Genomic DNA, 21,185 nt, shown 5'->3' on the forward strand with positions numbered 1-21,185 from the left:
ACCTTTTCCGAACTCCACCAGAGCATCTTGTTCCCTAAGTACTTTCAAGAAACATCTAGACACATCTCTTTCGTGACCACTTGACCCAATCCTACTAATGCACTAATGCACAATGTCTTCTTTCTAAATATATAAAAAAAAATTCTCACTCTATTCTTTCAACACTGTCTCTCATCTCCCTCCCTACTTGTACTTCTCTGAGTAATTAGAAACTTTGTACTGCAGCACTTCTCATGTTATTGCCCTCTTAGGCTGAATCACTTTTGCTGTATTCCTCATTTGTAAGTCGCTTTGGATAAAAGTGTCTGATAAATGAATAAATGTAAATGTGAAATTATCCAAACCCCGGGTTGCTTGTGAAAGAATTATATATGAATGTTATTTTGGTTTTTATTGCAACAGGGCCTGTAGCAGAGTGCAAATATGTCGTTTTTAATAGGGCAATGATTCAGATGTCCAGTTGGGTTCAGCTCAAAAACAAACAGGAGTACAGGACATTTAATTTTTCATAAGTGAGGCTACCTTCATGAAAATACAGTAGCAGTATTGTTAGGAATTTTCTTGTGTTATTAACCATGTTTTCAAGCATTTATGGATTACATTTTTTTGGCAAATACCTATAGCTTTTGCAGGGTCTATGAATTATTCTCACTCTTTTCTTAATAAAAGCTGTTCATTTAGAAATAGCTTAAAGGCTGATTTATACTTCTGCGTTGAAACTACGGTGTAGACTCTGCTTAGTGGCCAATGCGTTGGTTTGCATTTATAGTTCTGCATTGGTGTCTGCGTCGTTTTGCTATTACAAAGGCAAAATGCTAATTATAAATTAATAAATAAACAAAACCAATGTAATTTGTGGATTCAAAAGTATTTATTAAATTATTATAGCATTAAAAATGAGTTCAAAGAAAGTGAACATGTTGAAATTTGGGTAGGTACAGGGAGCAAATAAAATGAAGAAAAAATAAAATAAAAATAAAAAACTGTATGCTTGTTCTCGAGTTGCTTAAATAATAATACATAAATATTTTGGCATACTTTTGACGTTCTATATTGAAAAAGAAATCATCAAATTAATAACTATACCGTACCTCGCTTGGCGAACACTTTTTTCTCGCTTGGCGAACACACAAAGTCTTTTTTAAGACTTTACAATGCATATAGGCAATATTACCAACTCTTATCAGCTGCTTTTTAATTTGCTGACACATTAGAAGTGTTCCATTTCCATAACTGATTATTATTTACTGTACACAATACTGTCAAACATACGGTCAAATCATCATGCAGATCGGAATGTTTGCGAGTAGAATGCAACACATATTGTTTCACTCACATATCAAACTAATATCAAGTAAAAACCCTGAGAAAAAAAGCTTTTAGTGTTTCTAAGCTGTAAACGGATATCTTTTGTTGCGTTTCACTTGTAACTTCATGAAACACAAACAGAACATAAAAACGGAAGATGCTCCCGATTGAGACAATTGCTTTCATGGTCCCAAGTACAAATGCAATGTGATATAACATAGATGTTAAAATAATCTAGGTAAAATGCGACGCTACCTCAGATATCGTTGTTATCATCCTGGGGGGCGGTCTCTGGTTACAAAGCTGCACCAATCGCAGCTGCTGTGGTCTGCATCGACGTGACACGCAGTTACGTTTTTGAAGAGGTGCACATCAGTCTACAGCGTAGGCTACGCATAGCCTACAGCAAAGGTTCAACACAGAAGTCTAAATCGGCCTAGAGAAGAGGTGTAAGATCATAGTAGACGGCCTTGGAGTTCTTTCAACTCTGAGAGGTGCTCTAAAATATGTTTGAAGATTGATCACAGATCTTGTCATTACTTTCTGTCCTCTTTAGGCATTAAACTGACATTTTGCTGACTCCTTTCATGCAAGATGTATTAGGCCTAATATGGTCGCCACAGAACACAGAAGCACATAGCAACAATTTCATCTGACTACAATCTAAACACCAACTTGTATTTTTCAGCTCTTACTATTCATTGCAATCTTGATATTATCTGGTGTCCAAAATCTATTGTGGTTGAATAGCACTCTTGCTAGTATGCTGTTTCTTTTGATGCAGTGCAGATACACAGTGACCTTGTCAGTGAGCTTTAGAAGAACCTCAACCTGATATGTGACTGAAAAGTGAGGGTAAAAGCAAGTGGATTCCTGCCTGCCTGAACAGTGCTGGCTTAGAGTTTGAGTTATAATTTAGCTCTCCTTGTGTTTGACTGATAGCCGTCCTCTAAAAGGCCTGTCTGAACTGCTGAAAGCCTCACTGATGTACGAGTGTGTCCGTCTGACAAATCTTCCATGTCACTCAATGGCTGACAAGCATTCATCATGTTTGTAATTTTTTCAGTTGTCTGTGCTGGATCTTAAATGGAGCAAATACAATGTGATTCTGTGCAGCTGCTTTGGTTATCTTAGACTGGAACCACACAATTCCCTCCTGATACATTTAAAGACAACATGAAATGGTATTTGCAACCCATTTTACTTCCTTAATGTGACATATTTATTTTTATCAAGCTCCAATTGAGTGTATCGTGAAGAGGGGGCTTTCCATACCAGAATGGAGACCGGTGGTTGGAGGGGAGGTGCTAAAAAAAAGAGGGATGTTAGACGATAAATATGAATTGTGATGAACTGTTGCACAATTAGACCAGGAATGTGTATTAAAAATGTAAATAGGGTCAATATTGAATTCATGTTGTCTTTAAGACACTATTGTATGTAGCTTCTGTTGATGATAGTCAATCTTCTTCGATGTAAGTTTCTCCAAAAATCATATCAAGTTTTTTTTTTTAATTCACTAGAAACAAATTGGAGCAGTAAGCATCCTGATTTCAAAAGGACGCTGACATTTATTTATTTTTTACATTACCCTAAGCACATCGGTCTCATTGAAAAATGCGATTAGGGTAGATCAGCACAATCAATATAAAAATGGCTTTTAACTTTTCACACCCAAAGCATGGACGCAATGTTTTTAAATCATGTTAATGCTTAAAATACTGAGATAGTATTTCCACAAATTTGCATGTGAGGCTGGAATCATGGCTCTATTCTTCAGGTATCTCTGAAAAAAACATTAAAAGTAACATCCAAAAGTTTTCTGGTGTAAAATTCAGGAGTAGGCACTTACCCTGTCACGGTCAATCTTGCGCAGTTTATGTCTGAGAAATGATTTTAAGGTGTCTGCATTTAACAATATCCAGTCCTAATAGTAATATAATCAAATATAATATATATATATATATATATATATATATATATATATATATATATATATATATATATATAGATTCCTTAAGATGTACATTTTTTGTTTTATTCAGCAAATGTGTGGTCTTGTTACTGAAGTTGAATCTTTCATACTTTACGTTATTCACACTTGTTTACTGCCTGGCTACTGCACAGAAGATACCAGTTACATTTCTGGATAGAATATATAACAATTTTAGCCATGAAAAGACAGATCTGCTCTTAAATATAAAAACAACATATTTCATCAGAAGTTCACATCATAATCACAGCAACCTTCTATTCTATGAGATTTCCTTCTTAACAAACAGTCGGTCTCTCTAACTCGCCTATGGTTGTCGTACAGCACAGACTGTATTGCTTGGGACCACAAGGACTGTTCCACTACTCTTTACACATTTAACAGTCAGGTATGAGAAACAACACCTTACCAATGTCTTAATAGCATCTGTTCTCAGTTAATGACCTAGAAATATCACACTGCATATTTTAGCAGCAAGTCTCTCCCGCTATCTCTGGGTAGTTGCCACCGTTTCATTGCCAGTTGCCATGTCTGACAGCTCATGATGAGGGGCTATAGAGCTAGTTAAATGTGCAGACATGCCTTCTATTTGTATGTGATGTCTGTGTCCAGGCAAAAAGATAAACAGCATGTTGGAACAGTAAGTTCTCCACTCTCGTCTTGTCAGTTTGCTCATCATATTTGCGGTCCTCCGCATAGCTAGTTTAAAAGTCGTTGTCCAACACATTTATGAACGTGGCTTTCACCTCAACAGCATCTGGCATCCCTTTCCCAGAAATCCAGAGCCTTGTAAAGGGAGACCGCTGCCTGGTCTCAGGCATCAGAGCCATTTTGGATGGGTATTGCCTCAAATCTTCATAAAAGCAGTGGTTTCTCATGAAGACATAAATCAGAAAGCCAGCCACTGACATCACAAAGAAAAGCACTCCAAAAGCAGCAATCAATGCCACATCCCACCTTTCCGAGTCCTTTACAGCTTGCTCTAATCCTTTAGTTATAACATTGACACACTTTGTGTCATGTTTATGGTGGATGCTATGAATGTCCACGCACACTCTGTACTGTGTAGCAGGGCTGAGATGTGTGAGATTGTACACTGTCACGTCAGATGGTACCCTAGCTGTGAATGCCACAGTTGGATGATTTGCACTGGGCATCGTATTCCATCTAATGTTTGGTGATAAGCTACCATGAGTGGCTTTCCAGGATATCAATACAGATTTGGTCTGCACAGATTGGATATTGACATTGAGTGAATCATTGACAGGCAGTGGGAAGTAGCCATTCACCTCCACCGAGACAGATTTAAGGTCTGCCCCCACAAGATTGTGTGCTACACAGGTGTATAATCCAGCCTCATTCTCAGTGATGTCATAAATATCAAGCGTGCCTTCGGGGTGCATGTAGAATTTATCAGACACAGCATTTGGAAGGATCCTTCTCCCAGTTGGAGTCACCCAGTATATGTCTGGCTCGGGTTCAGCGAAGGCACGGCAGTGCAGAGACACAGATCTGCCACTGTCTACGCTGATTTGTGTGGGAAAGCTCTCTGAAGAGATGAGAGGGAGACAAATCTCCATCATCTCTCTGAAGTGAACCTGTCGCACATGCTGACCTTCATACTCCGGGGGTTCCACGCAGAACAGGGAGTCGGGCTCCATGAAACGGATGTTGGTTTTGTTCATGTTCATCCATCGCACGACGCAGTCACAGCGGATAGGGTTAGAGTGCATGCTAACCTCCCGGAGGTTTGGAAGGGACTCCACCGTGATCCTGTGCAGGGCACTTAAAGCATTACCATTCAACATTAGAGTTTCCATCCTTGGCAACCTATAAAATGCATTTGGATGGATGTAAGAAAGTTTAGGATTGTTGGTGGCTTCGATTTTAGTCAACTCTGGGAGGTTGTTGAGGGCAAAACTATCAATGGACACCAACTCAGGCATGCTATTAATGCCCAGCTCTTTAAGATGGAGCATGTCCACAAAGTCGCCCCTCTGAATTCGCCCGATGGGATTCTTGTTAAGGTCTAAAAACTTTAGGCTCTTAAGATGCCTGAGAGCACCATGGGGTACCTTTGGGAATGCATTGTCATAGAATGAGATACTCTCCAGATTATCAAGGCCTAGAAGTGCATCATCTGGTATCTGTGACAGGTTCATCCTAGTAAGGACCAGACTCCGCAGGTTTCTCAGAGGCTTGAAGTTCATGTCCTGAATAGAAAGGACAGGATTTTCCCCAATCATTAGGATCTCCAAATTCAGTAAGGGCTCAAACCATTTGCTGCTGATACTCTGAAGCCGATTGGAGTTGAGATGCAATCTCAGCAAGCTCTGAAGTCCACGGAAAGCCTCTGGAGAAATGAAGGAGATAAGATTGTGGTTCAGGTAGAGCTCCTGAAGGTTGATCAGTTGAGAAAGGCTGTTGTCTGGTAGGGCACATATCCAGTTTTCCTCCATGTGTAGGGACAAAAGTTGAGGGAGGTGTCCCAAGTTGACGTCACTTATTGAGGACAGGTTGTTTTGTGAGAGATCAATCTCTGTGATGTTGGGCAGGTAATCCAGAGGGTTCTCAATTTTAGCAATGTTGTTGGTCTGCAGTAAAACGACTTGTGTATCCGCTGGCAATCTTATGGGTAGGTTAAAAAGTCCCAGGTCATTACAGTCAACAGTAGGAGCCTCCATATAGACAGAGCTAGGAGAAAACCAGGGTCTAACCTCACATACACAAAGCTTAGGACAGTCAACTCTTTCTTCTGCAGCAAGAACAAAAGTAGTTACTGTAAGGCCCACCAGCAAATAATCCACAAATGATATGTCCTTCATGTTGACACAATTCCCACCAGTAAGTAGTTAGTCCTTGAAGATTGTGTGGCAAAAGCACTTCACTTTAAAAATAATCAACCATTTGTGGCTGTAGCGATCACTATTGAATCCAACAGTGATTCTTTCCTAGGCCCTGAGTGATGTGCTCTCGAAGTCTCCCTTTATTCAGATTAAAGGTGGAGTATGAAATTCTACAGGCTAGACAGACAAAGGTGAGAAGGTCGTCTAGGCAGAAGCAAGGCTATTCATTTCCTGTAATACAACAGATGAGCACACTCTGAACATCATGTGCTGCCATCATTGGTCTCATCCACTTCAACCTGTGGAAAATAAATAGAAAGACATTAAAATTTTAGCATGTAATTACCAGGAAAATGCAAGGGCATCACTTAGGCAAGACAGAGGCATGCTGACATTTCCAAAAGCCACATTAAAGCACTCTGATGTCTGCTGACATTTTATTTGGCAGTACCTTGCACACTAAGCCTTTGACATATGGATCTGGATGTCCTTCACCTGAGATATTATTTTGGGATCCATAAGCGGTAGTTCCCTAAAATGTAGGAATTACAAGGCTTAGCGTGTTTGACTTGTGGTAGGCATTAATATTGCTGCTTATTTCTTAAAAGGGTAGATTCCCCAGGTGCATCTTACTGTGATGAAATGACTTAACTGTGTACACAAAACATTCTCACTTCATGTACAAAGTAATTTATAGTAAAAAATACTTAGAATTGTACTATAAACATCTACCATGGCCATGAATATTAGATATTTTAACTGCAAATTGTCTCAACTTTAACTGCAGTCATGTTGGCTCTGTTTCAACAGATTTTTATATTTGTATGCCCATATTTCTTTTGTCTTTGTTGTTTTATATAGAAAAATGCCCTCCAAGAATAATTATGTGAGGAAGCTCTCCTCATCACCAGGGTTACCAGGGAAAGAGCATTAGACAGAAAGCAAGTGAGACAGAAATAAGGAGAGCGTTCCATCACCCCTCCTTTCAATTTCAGTGCCCAGGGAAGACAATGAGGAAGTCATGATACCACAGAAAGTCTGCAGTAAGCTTTACAGACATAGAGAAACCCAGAGTTCATCCCTCAAAGCTCTGTTAAGGTAAGGGGGTGTTTTTGGTTGAGTAATGGAGGGGGCGATATGTGTGATTTTCCAAGGCAACAAGACTTTTTATAAGCCAAATGCATGCAGAAGAAGCTTCCCTTTCTCTCCTGCCATCTTGACAGAGACCTTCATGGTAGCTAATATTTGTGGCAGTTTGTACGAGGGCTAGGCGATGAGGCTAAATATACAGTCTATATCAATATTTTTCAGCCTTTTCATGATATCTGACATATATTGAGATATACATTTTTTGCTCTGAAATGGCAAGGATATTTTATCATTTAATTTATATTCTCCAATATAACAATACGTAGTGATAAAAAAAGCAACATTTGCTTATTTATATTTTTTCCTAAAACATCTTAGTTTAAGAGTAATGTGGAATTTTTTAATAATAGCGCAAGCAAAACGACAATGAAAATGAACCAAATGCCTTTATCGCTACTGAAATTGAAAAAGATACTATTAAAACATCTGTCACTCTTGTACTGAGAAGGAAGGATCACAAAGCTAGTCTAATGACACAGTCTTAAGGAAGTTTAATGGCCAAATAAAAAGCACATTAAAATGATCAATATTGTCAACGTAGCTTAATTTTATATTGCCAGCAAAACCATCGCAAATATATAGTGAATATTTAGCCCGGAGTATTTCGTGAATATGCAGCAAGTTCCTCTCTGTCTCTCCCTCAGTATTTTTCCGTCTAGTAATCATGATTACAAGAACCTTAAAATGTTTTGGGGTAAAAACAGTTACTGCATCTGATCTGCCAATGACTCTGCGTCACTGAAGTGTGTCTGTGCTGTCCTTGGGGGCTGCAACAACTGCATTGCCTGATCTCAGACACAATCTAATTGTTAATATGCCAAGCAAGTAATGAGAGCTTTGACATTTGTGTGTTTATTACACCCCATTGGAGTGTGGCTGCTCTTACAATGGTTGGAAAATGTATTGACAATACATGTGTCAGCCACAAATACAGGAGCATGCATCTAGTTTTTCTGAATGACACGAATGGCCTATTATCCTGGCGTGGTAAATAGAGCACTGCTCCTACCTGCATGTTCTCTCAAGTAGAGCTGATTCACAAGTACAGTGCGTAGGCATGCTTTTTTGTTGACAGCAAAGAGTTAATGTGCAATATATGAAAATATTTTAAATTCCTTTTCTGATCTCTCTACATCTTAAGAGATTTGAGAAAAAATGTGATGGCTCTGCATCTTTGAATTGTCCAAATATTCTGTAAGATATTGTAGTAATCTTGCGGCAACAGGTAGAGCATGGTGATAGCAATGCCAAGGTTATGGGTTTGATTCAAAGGGAATATATATATATATATATATATATATATATATATATATATATATATATATATATATATATATAGTGATTCCAGTGAGTGCTTCTGGATTAAATGCAATCAGGTAAAGATTTAAGGATGCTAATTTAGTGAGCTGCTTTGGTAAAAAAAAAAAAAAAAAAAAAGAAAATCAGTTATCTGATCCCAGCCCACATGCAATATGTGTTTAGCTTTCTTTGCAGTACAGTCCCATTAGTATCACTGTCTTTTGTGCAGCATTGTTTTTTTGTTTTTTATCTTGTGCTTTAAGACTAAGTTATGTTGTTTAATGCAGGGCCAGAGTTGCAGTGTTTAGTGATTTCACATAGTGAATAAATTGGACCATTTACCAATGCACAATAAAGGCATAGCTCAATGGGGCATGAATAATTTGGCACTGCTGTCAGTGTGTTACATCAGGGTTCTGCAGTCTACAACATAATCTGCAACTGCTACGGTTTGTCCACTTTATTTCAGGGAATCTTGGCCTGGTAAAACATATTTTGAGTCAGTTATTTAGATTCACATTCAACTCGAGCTAAAAGGCTACATGTAACCAATGATGCACAACTTTGCAACCCAGAGGCAGACTTTATTTTCATTTTATGTGAAGTGAGAAAAAAAAAATCAGAGAACTTTTTAGTCTTTGTACGATTACAATTGACGTACAGCATCCATTGAAATCAATCCTGTTAGAGCCATTGATTCTATAATGGTAACTAATGCGTTTTTGCATGTAATGACAGGCTCTTGTTCTGGAGGCTGTTTCTGTTAGAGAATCCATACAAAAAAACAAAAAACAAACACTCCCAGGGGAGCAGACACACTAATACAACTAAACCTGTATCAACCTCCACTGACTCTGTTACAGCAATAAAGCTATGGTGCACTCATTAAAAACTTCAGTCAAAGACAAATGAAGGAAATTAGGTTTAACCCAGTTAAGAGTAGGTGAGAATGTACAAACATAAGGCCTTCGAACAACAATGTAGCTCATCGAGCTTAAGTGGCAATAACTTGCATAGTGCAGTGTTCTTTCAGAGACAGAGAAAAATGCAACTAATACTAGAGAAAATGGAATTCCAAGATGGATGTCTCTAATCATGTTCTGATGTATTTGCAGGGTCAATCAATGAAATTGGAGAAAAGGAGAAATAGCCCCCTTCGTTATTGGCCAGACCTGATATCACAGAGTTAGCGTCGTCTGGATTGGGCCTGTGAAATATAGGGGCATGTTTGAATAAATGTGTTCTGAGGGCAGAAGGCCTGCTGACCCCAGGAAGTAACTCAGGATGAACGGTGGCAGCCTGGCTCCTGTGTTTGCTTTGGGCTGAGCCATTTGAGATGGGCTGTAAATCCCGGGCTGGGACTGATTACTTCAGGTCCTCTTAAAGCCCAAGCCGGAGGCTCTGGGGAATTAAAACAGAGCTGTAGCAACTTAGTACAAACTGTTTATTGGTTATAATAACATTTTTGTTTAATGCATCTAACAGTCCTGTTAGATGAATTTAACAATACTCAAGCGGTCGCACACCAGAAGAGAAGTGTCAGATAGGACAAGGCACAGATATCACACACAGAACATGTCGTTGGGGTGCATAGAGGTGGCAGTCCAATAAAGTGTGTTTATTCACTGTACAGACAAACGTTACATACTACGGTTTTTGCACTTATTCAAGAATGAACATAATGACATTGACAAGTTTGCAGGTTGGTGTGTGAAAATAAACACTGCAACTGTGCAAACTAAACAATATGAAAGGGCAATGCTTATTATGCAATTCTGTATCTGTAGCTTAGGCTTTATTCAAGCTGTAAAACCACAAAATATATCTCTTAATAATGATTTAATGGAAAACCATTTAAGTGGCATGGAAGAAAATTGAGCAGCCCACAGAGTCATAGTTGGGTGGTGTCAATAAACATTCATACATCAGAGTTTCTCCAGCACCACAGCAAAAAAAAAAAATATTTCCAAGTTGTAAGCTTGCAGTCTGAGTTGAATGTGATGAGATAAAAATAACATTTGCCACAAAATAACATAAAATCAACAAGCCTTTTCCCCCTGCTTCAAGAGCTGAATTCTGTAGGAAACACTGGTGTACATTCCGAAAAAACAATGGTCCGGTGCGTGACATCCTCCAGTAAAAATAAGGGGGAGTTCCCCCTCAAGCGTCTCGCAGATTAAGGGGTGACGAGGTCTTAATTTCTGTCAAAATACGGGACGTCCTGGCTAATACGAGACAGTTGACATCAGTAATTTCGAACTTAGTGAAAAGTCACGTCAAACATGATCAGTATTGATCATCATTTTCATGAACGATCATTGCTATCACGTCCGAGCACTTGTGCCCATCCCTAGTTTCAGGAGCGACCTACAGCCCACTTTATTATAGGGACAATCCCTGTACAGTGACATGTGGTTAGTAAACTTACTCAGGAGCACAATAATGACTGGACATGGCATGTTCCTTTTGGGGCTCGAAACAGAAATCTTCCATTTTCTAGTCCTGTTTTAGCCACTACACTGCACCACTACTATCTATTTAATGGGTAATTGTCACTAGCACAAAATACTTCCTTTGTGGTTAGGAAGAATCTGCCAAGAACATAAAAGTCCAGAATAAATGATATGCCAGCTTACATGGACGATTGAAAAAAATATATATTTCTAATTATAGCTATAGTCTTTAATCTCTAGTTAAACTTGTGTCATACAGATCACATGTAACGAGAAAGTATGGCAGAGGTGGAATTGCTTCCTGTACCTCAAGAAAAAGCTCTTTGTATTTAGATGGTTCAGAGGAAATTGTTCAAATGGTTGTGAAGACTCGAGAACATTTTTCGTTATCATTCACCCAAAAACATCTACAGAAAAACACCCCTGGTCATACACCCATGCTCTTTCTCCTTTGCTTTGTATTTCGCTTCAGCTCTCTTTCATTTTCATTCTCTCTCATTTGCTCAATGTAAGCTGTTCTATCAGGCCTGGAGAAGACGCTCAGGGCCTAGCTGCCAGTCTGTTTGCGTAAGCCTCTCAGTGGGTGGCGTAGTCCGGTACTACACCGCTCCTCCCCCTGCCCTTTACTTTATTGATTTGCCATTACACTATTTCCAAGGTAAGGGAAGAGTCCATTAAACAGGCTCCGCTATGCAATATGTGTGCATAATGAAGTTTCCTGTGCAATGCTCAAGGAACATTTCCCTTTGCACCTGCTCCTGTTTCCTCGCAAATCAGCAGCGAGTCAACGGTTAATGCGTAATCAATGTTTCAAATTAACCAATGGACCCCACAGGTTGCAAATTTCCGGCCGTCGCCCTCTGCTTCCATGAAATCATGCAACTGTACCGGATTTTTGAAATGCAGTTGGCTCACTAGTTGATTATATGGATGGGTGATATCACCAAATTTGAATATGATGGTATTTTTAATTCTATATGATGTTAACTCTATATTATGTACCACTTGATGTATGTATTTAACACTTCATTTATGCAACACTAAAAATAAAGGCTTAAAGCAGTAAAACTAATATTATGAAATGGATAGATATTCATCATTGTAACATATAATTATACGGACATGCCAACTTTTCACCATGTAAATACAGGATGCTTGAGCATTTTGTCATGGGATGTTTCACCATCTGACAGGGTTGGAAAAATAGGCATCTCATATGACGCTTAAATACGGGAAAATAAATCTCATACGGGACATCTTCATTTCCGTCAAACCCTTGCGGCAAGTTGCAATGTTGCTTTGCAACTGCAAACAACAAGGCACAACATGAAGTTGAGCTTAACTTCTCCCATTAATAACACATTCTTCTTCATTACTTGTTTGGCACAAATGTTTTTACATTACTCCACGTTCCTTCATCACTAATGCAATCATGCGCACTGATAGCATAGGTGTATCTACCACTGTGTAAACCTCCCTACAGGTCGACACATTTCTAGCATCACATAGTATATACAGTTATACCGCTCAGCCCTAGTTTATGCTGATTTGCTCCTTAAAATAATAATAATAAAAATAAAATAAACAATAATAGAATTCTTTCTTTTCTTCAATCTTGCTAAATTCGGACAAGATTTTTTGAAGCCTAGCCAAATATTTTGTTACTACATTTTCCTCCAGGGATCAATAAAGTATCCTATTATTGAGCCCTCCTTAGGGATGTCTTCAGAAAAAGTAAAATACAGGGCTAGGTTCAATTGAATATCCAGGTGCAAATGTGGTATGGAGATGCTTCCTAAACACACAGCTATCGACATGAATTAAAAGTTCCAATATTTAACAGGCCAGGAGCCAGCAAGGAATTTACTTGCTTTGCAGACAGAATGTTTAGACGCCACCATAAATGTATAAGAATATAGTTTCTTTGCAGACAGAATGTTTAGATGTCACTGTAATGCTTTCAACACCATTTTTAACACGAGATGGGGGAAGGGGTGCCACTATATTCATACACAACACACACATATACATGTGAAAGTGTACGTTTTGTTTTATATTCTGTTTAAAAATGTGACTTTTCAAGCCACATGCTCTTCATCAGACATCAGTATATAACTGAAATATACCCAAATGAATGGGAATTGAAACTGGAATTGATTCGTTACCAATTCAAATTATGATCTTGTGATGTATCGCAATATACTGAATCATGACGTGTATTGCAAAACGTATCGTGAGGTGCCAGGCGATACCCAGCCCTATTATTCATTAACATATGGATCCATGGAGCTCATCTTTGGACACACTGAACAAGTTAAACCAAATTTTACCCTTTTTCACGCATTGAAAGGACCTCTGTGCTAGTAAGCAGACATATCACACTGAAGCTAAGCAGGGTTGATACTGCTCAGTACCTGGATGGGAGTCCTCCTGGGGAAAACTAAGGTTGCTGCTGGAAGAGGTGTTTGTGAGGCCAGCAGTGGGTGCTCACCCTGTGGTCTGTGTGGGTCCTAACACCTCAATATAGTGACGGGGACACTTTACTGTAAAAAGGCACCACCCTTTGGATGAGATGTTAAACTGAGGTCCTGACTCTCTTTGGTCACTAAAAATTCCAGGGCACTTCTCGCAAAGAGTAGGGGTGTAACCCCGTTGTCCTGGCCAAATTCCCCACATGGCCTCCAAATAATCCCCATCCCTGAACTGGCTATATAACTGTACTCTTCTCTCCACCAACAGCTGTTGTGTGGTGAGCGTACTGGTGCACTATGGTTGCCGTCGCATCATCCAGGTGGATGCTGCACACTGGTGGTGGGTGATGAGAGTCCCCTGTTCAGTATGTAAAGTGCTTTGAGTGTTGTGTCAGTAAAGCACTATCTAAATATAACATTAATTCCTTCATTAATTCAATAACTTCTTCTCCACTAGACTACTCAATCACCGGTGAGTGAAATCTGAACATTTACTAGCCAGTGGCTAATCATAGACATTTTTAGTCGCATACCATGATATTTGGTTGCACATGCGAGTGATTTGTTGCATCAAAAATGGTTGCCATATAGAGTGAAAGAATGATCTTGGGATTTAAGAATCGATATCAAGATCGCTCAAACGAAGATTGTGATGCATCGGAAAATCTATATTTTTACCCAACCCTAATACACATCTGGAATGGCATGAGGTGGACTAAATTATGAGAGAATTGTAATTTTTGGGTGAACTATGCCATTAAGTAGTTTTTACAACAGGTACTAACTTACACTACATATTTGGGGGGAAATAAATGTACTTTTACTTGAGAATGATTTTTCAGTATTCTTTCCACCCCTGCATATAAGCATGAATGCTGCAAGAACATTGTGACTCATACAACTGATCCAAACAGTTACATCCATAAAAGGACATTTCTTATTCAAACACATGCATGCACAGTTGCTGCTTGCTCTAACATACAAAGCATGGCCTGAGGGAAGAATGCTATGTACTATGGGCAAGATTTTTAAAGTGCATCACTAACAAGCCAAAGTTACTACTATACTACATATGATTATTAAATTATTAAAACCAACGTGATTTAATGATTTAGAGTGTCCTAATCACCTCTACCTTGATTGTTTTTACATATTTAGTTCCCAGTTCTTCCAGTATGTGCTCTATACAGGACTGGATGCCTCTACTACAGGTATCAGTCTAATAGAAGAACAGATGGGCTGCACAGCAGTGCTCCTCAGATGGTTCTGCTCTGTTTGCTCCTGAAAGCACAGATAGCATATGCTGCTATCATATTCTCTTATTAAAGTCTATATTTTGAAACAGAACAAGTCAAGGCTTTGGAAACAAAGAGAGAACATAGAGTAAGGTGACCTTTTCATTAGACTGCGAATAGGGGGAAGTCGTTAAAGCTGGTTTAGCATGCTTTACCTCTTTTTTTTTTTTTTTTTTGGGTTATTTAAATATTAGACATAGTCAGTGTTAGTTGTAATCTAATTACAAAGTAATTCACTTACTGTAATCGAATTACATTTTGTACATGAAGTAGTGTAGTGAATTACATTGCAAATCTGTTTAATCATATTACAGGTACTGACTTTCAATTAAGTTAATTACTTTTAAACACTTTACTTGGGTTACACGTATAGAATACATTTAAAACATGAATTACGTTAATATGTAATCTGATTGTGTTTTCTGACAGCTGAAGTGTGTACACCCCCTATAATGAGTCATTAAACAAAGAGGAAATATAGACATTATTTTGAATTCGTTAAGCAGAAAAACAAAAGCTTTTCTGTGAAGAGATTTAGACAGTAACTTAAAAGTAATTAGTAATATGATTACTTTTCTGATGAAGTAGTTTGTAAAGTCAGTAATCTGAATACACTTTAAGAGTAGTATGCTAATTAATTATTTATAGTAAATTACTTTTTGTAATAACACTGGACATAGTGAGCGCAACTATGAAAAAAAATATTTTTAAGGTACATCCATAAACCTTTTTTATTAAATATTTGTGCGTGTATAAAAAATCATGATCTTGCAGTGCACTGTAGTGTTAAAGGAAGAGTTCTACACCTGCATGACTTTCTTCTGTGGAAGTCAAAAGAAGATAAGGTGGAATGTTAGGGACCAACAGCCCCTAACATTCTGCCAAATATCTTCTTTTGTGTTGGAACAACATGAGGGTGAGTAAATAATGACAAAATATTCATGTTTGCTTGAACTATCCCTTTAAGTTAATGAAATGCTACCCTTTCTATGTTTTGACACCCACGTTCTGATGTTTTGTTGTGAAGCCCACGCAGTTTTGCATTAACAGAGCAGGCCTGCATAAATTTGCCTTTTAAGCCACACATCTACCATTGATTTGTGCTAAAACTGTTCGGTATAAGGAAACAGCACAAGGCAATTTTCCAGCACCTCGTCATACAAAGACGAATTGAAATCAGTTAAACACTCCAGTGTGCTCACAGATGCGGCGTCTGAGAGCTCCTTAATATTGAGGGTTTTACTTATTGTCTGTTAATTAGCGGAGCTATCAAATGGCCCATGTGATTACATCTGTGATTAATTCTGCCTTCATGTGCTATCGGAATTATCCTACTTCCCACTTCTGAAGTGGTAATTTCAAGTGCTTTGTTGTCGGAAAGAACAGGAAACATGGACGAGGCCAGGTTCATTCATACATATTTTTTGAGGAACTTTTATTTTGACAGCATAATTCTACTCAGTTAGCCTGGTGATGATAATAGAATTTTGGTCAAAGACAAGCTATTTTCATCAAATGGTTGCTAATATACATAAATGAATATGACATAACTGCAAGTGTTAACAATTAGCTGTATTTAGAAAAATGAACAAAACCTGTATTCACTACAGAAACCATACTCTCCTCCGCCATGTTGAACGTTTATGACTCCTCCCATCTCGGAAACTCGGGTATCAAAATTCCCAGTCGTAATTACGACTTGATGGGTCGTTCATGTGCAACTTCCGAGTGGGAAACTGGTATTTACAACAATTCCGATAGCATGTGAAGGCAGTATATTAGTTGCCCACTCAGGATTGAGTTTGGAGAGTTTGTCATGATAGAGACTCCAAGGACACCTACTGATGGGAGTGGTTTGTCTGCCATCAGTGGAGAAGCAGCACTTGTTCCTTCTCGATATTTTTGCTTTGTAATGAGTCCGTGAACTCTGTGGTTATAATTTTTGAAAGCCAAACATCCATATGGAATGAAGAGTGCATGCACACTGATTTCCAGGAATAAAAATTGCTTTATATCTATTACAATATTTTGATTTAATATATTAAATTACATATGCTACAGCAATGATGCATGCAATCCGAACCTCTGGTTTTGAGTTGCAGAAAGTAAGATGGTTTCTTCTGTGGTTTCTCGCCGCCTCCTGTCTACATTGAGATGTGGGAGGACAAACTCACTGGTTGTGTGATTAACAACCGGGGTAAAAATGTCACCCTCTGCATAGGAGATGTTGTGATGTGTATTGTAATAATTAGGCTGAAGCAATGGATGCAGATCAGACGAATGGAGCAGAATCACAATGCCTCCATTCAAGGCGGCATATATTTATTTAACAATACTTACAGTGGATGCTCAAGGTGACTACATTTGAAATACTGGTGCTATAGTGGTGCTGACGGCAACAGGGTGATTTAAGGGTGAACAGCCAGATGCAAGACTGCCTGAGGTTATCCGTCCAGGACGTGTCCAAAAAAGAAATTACGCATGCCAAGCTGAAGCACAGATTTCCTGTTGCTTATGTTCACATGTGTTCATCCTCCGACCGCAGCATCAGCAACAGTAAATGTCTGCTCTGGTTCTGTATGCTTATTTTAACTAGCTATATTCAGTATTGCTTGTCATCCATTTTTCCAGTTTTGCAGAGGGGGGTAAAAAAACACTCTGACGCACTCCTCTCAACTTAAATGTGCAGTAACCCGTCTGAATTAAACATGTATGACTAAAATAGGTAAGGAAGATTTGAAAAACGCTTCAACTTACCGTTTTAACATAAGTCATTCCGCTGGGTAACGCGACATGTATTCCGTTCATCTATAGCGCAGTGCTCCAGAGAGCGGAGAGCGCGCGACATGCAAATGGAAATATGCGCGCGTTTGCTCCTCTTATCACACAGATGGAGAAATAACAACGGACCCCGCGCGTAACGTCAAGATTTTTCCATTGGTTTTTTCGAATGAGGTCAAATTCACCAGATGAGAGCTTTTTTAAGAGTACCCCGCGCTGACAACCTCCTCCTTCCTCCGCTGTCAGAGGAGCATCTGCAGCTGCTCGGTCGGTCGGGTGTCACATTGACATGCCGCTGTCTGCCCAGCGCTCATTAATATCGGAACAACCCCCGAGTCTCCAGAGAACAGCCAATAGCGACGGAGCGGAGAGACATTCTTGCACCTTATTGGCTAAACAGCAGCGTCTCTCAGAAAATAACTATTAGAAAAATAGCCAAGGAAAGGGAATAGATGGATATATCTTCATATAAATTATATCATGTAAAATATATTTAGAGAGAAACTTGTGCTGGTTGTCACACATTTTGCTCCAATAAATATTCCTCAGGATAGGTCTATAAATAAATTTAATAAATGTAACATTTAAAACACATGTGACAACTTGCACAGACCTGACATTTAAATACGATTTTCATGGGAACACAGTTCAACCTTTTGGTTAAAATGCACCTTCAGTATGTTGTTAACCCTTGCCCAAGTGTATGCAGACATGGTTTATTGTGTTTATTTGTTCATAATTTTTATTGTATTATTATTATTATTATTTTGGTGTATAGAATTTACTAAAATTATTCTAATAGACTACTTGCACTGAGCCTCATGATGTAGGCCTACTTCCGCTTTGAAATAGTGCAGCCTGCTAGTTTCCGATTAAATGTGTTTGCATGCGCCGTAGTTGCATAGTTGCAGAAACGCCACTTAAAATGAGTGTTCGAAAGAGGATTTTGAAGTACTGATATTTTCAGAGATAGGAGAAGAAATATTCGGAACATTACTGCGTGCTTCTTCGAAATTCAGTAAAAGAACAGTTTTCAGAGACTTAATTCAGCCTGAGCCGATCTGAGAAAGCAATGGCTGGTATATGCTCTACTCCAATCCAAGCGCATTTCACCGTTTCTCCTCACACAGAGGTCTGTAGCAGACACTTAACCACAGATCTTCTTAAACCTCGAATGACAGAAGGTTGAAGGAGACTTATGACTTCAACTTGCGGTTGAAGTAAAGGGTGTCAGCACTAGCGCTCTTTGAACAACTACACACTTCAGACACTGCATGCGTCACCCAGTTTTTATTAAATGTATGTCTTAATTTTTGTGTCACTGTTTCACTGATAAGTGTATCGATATATATTTAAATGCAAATGCTTAAGTAAGAGGTGCTAAAGATTATGAGTTATAATGTTTGAAATCGATTAAATATATGAAGTGCCGTTATATATATTTTAGCACAGTTATTTATTTGTTTAATTTGATAATAAAACTTTAGAAATGCTTCATTCTGTTCTGGGTGATTTTTAAAGCCTGGTCAGAGTAAGAGCTAATTTATTTATAAGTAAATCTATTTAACTAAAGAAAAGTCATTTGCAATCATTGTATGGTGGAATTTATCATTGAATCTCAACTGGTATGAAATATCATCAATGAAAGAAACACCCGTTAATGAGACGACCAGGTTATATATGCTTGATTCAGGAGCTGAGTGTAGCTACATTTGGAAAGGAAAAAAATATAGCGAAATATAGGCATATTTCAGTAAATTGTAATTTTGAGATGTCACATTAGCACCAAAAATATGATTTATTGATTTAATCCACGGCCAGACGGCCCTAAAAAAAAAGAAGAAGAAACAATCTGCCTTCCCATGAATAAATCTCTGTATGTAGGCGTGCTGAATGCTGTAAACGTCTGAGCCGCATTATGTAGAACGCAGAAGTAGCCTATTGAAGAAGATCTTAAATAGAGGTTTGAAACCAACTGTAACAAGGAGGAGGGTGGGGCCGGGCCGTGACTATGCTTGCCCGGCCCCCAATCAAGCTAATCAGCTGAGGAGAGGGATAAATGCAGCCAGATGCAGCAGTTCAGGAGAGAGCCACACGCAGATGCCGTGTGTGTATTTGTGTTTGTGTCTTTTTGTTTAAATTAAATATTACTTTGACTGTTCAGCCGGTTCCCGCCTCCTCCTTGCCCATTGTAAACACTGTTACATTGGTTCCGAAACCTGGGAAGGAGGAGGGATGCGCTGTCATGGAGTCCTCGCTACTGCCGTCTGCCCAAAGGAGCAGCTACGGCCGTCTGCCGGGGAATGGAGGAGTCGCTGCCGGCCGCCTGGATGTGAAGGAACGACCCCCATCCGCAAGGGGAGGAGGGGCTCGCTGCCAGCTGCCTGGAGAGGTGGAGCCACTGCCAGGGGCAGAGGGGCTCGCTACCGGCCGCCAGAACGTGGAGGGGCATTCCATCCGCCAGGGGTGGGAGGACTCGCTGCTGTCTGCCCATGGAGGAGTGGCTCTCTCCTCTCTCTCTCTCTACGCACGCCCGTCCCCCAATCGGGCTAATCAGCCGAGGAGAGGGATAAATGCACCGGATGCGGCAGTTTGGGAGAGAGAGAGCCACATGCAGCTGCCATGTATGTATATGTGTTTGTGTCTTTTTGTTTAAATTAAATATTACTTTGACTTTTCAGCCAGTTCCCTCCTCCTCCTTGCCCATTGTAAACCCTGTTACACCAACATATAAAACCAGGGGTGCATTAAGGTACCGCAAGGCCCCAGGGCTCACCGTTCCACAGATTGTTCTATGAAGATGCGGACGACTTTCGCTGTAATGTGCACTGTCATGGTGTTAACGAGGTACTATAGTGTAACCATGGTATTTGTAGTAAAACCAGAGTAACCACAAAATTAATCATGGTTACTACAGTCATGGTTATTACAATTTTACTATAGTAAAACTCTGGATAATCTACTACAGTAAAACCATGGTTTATTTTCAAAAGGGTTCAGCAAATAGTGTGACAACATTACATTGAACTAACCTTAATATACATAACATAGACTAGAAAATACCCTATTTTATATATTGATAAACAGCAGCAATTAATTTAAAGGGGTTGTGAAATGCTCATTTTTTATATAGTTTTATTATCTTTCCTGAGGTCCACTGATAATTTTCAAGTTTTTTTTTTTTTTTTTTTTGCATTAAAACGTATTTATTAATTATGATTTTTCAGTACAGTACTAACCATAGATATATACAGGTACGTAGATGCCTCATTTGGCTGGTTCAGATGCGTCAACCGCAGCGCCATCTTGGAATGGTCAACAAGGAGAGCTGTTTGAATGTAAGTGAATGGAGAAGAAGCCTCAGACCGCTGCATAAATGGCTTTTGTGTGGAAACAGTTCATCATGAAAGGAATTTACTGACTGGGTGCATTACAGTATGTTTGCCATGGTATTCATTGTAGATGACTTTATTTGCAGTTTGCTACGGGGAAAAAAAACCCTGTTTTAGAAGTGAAGTCAGGATTTTTTATATCATCTTAAATATTGCCCAATGTTAATGGAAAATCAGATAATCTCAAAGTTGGCTGGA

At 39.0% G+C, this 21,185-nt stretch overlaps 1 protein-coding gene across 2 annotated transcripts; it reads right to left on the reverse strand.

The window, feature by feature from the left end:
* Positions 1 to 852: 852 nt before the first annotated feature.
* Positions 853 to 17,865, reverse strand: LOC127435062 (leucine-rich repeat neuronal protein 3-like). Of its 2 annotated transcripts, none has more exons than XM_051688210.1 (2): positions 17,572 to 17,865; positions 853 to 6,446 (listed from the first exon to the last, which is right to left on the reverse strand). In XM_051688210.1, the coding sequence occupies exon 2, from the start codon at positions 6,124 to 6,126 to the stop codon at positions 4,006 to 4,008; it is 2,121 nt and encodes a 706-aa protein (XP_051544170.1). In that variant the 5' UTR covers positions 6,127 to 6,446; positions 17,572 to 17,865; the 3' UTR covers positions 853 to 4,005. The 2 variants fall into 2 exon arrangements, with proteins under 2 accessions (XP_051544170.1, XP_051544171.1); XM_051688211.1 differs by lacking the exon at positions 17,572 to 17,865 and adding an exon at positions 17,155 to 17,284.
* Between the last annotated feature and the right edge of the window lie 3,320 nt (positions 17,866 to 21,185).

Source organism: Myxocyprinus asiaticus, chromosome 45 (assembly GCF_019703515.2).
Source record: "Myxocyprinus asiaticus isolate MX2 ecotype Aquarium Trade chromosome 45, UBuf_Myxa_2, whole genome shotgun sequence".
Lineage (NCBI taxonomy): Eukaryota > Metazoa > Chordata > Actinopteri > Cypriniformes > Catostomidae > Myxocyprinus > Myxocyprinus asiaticus.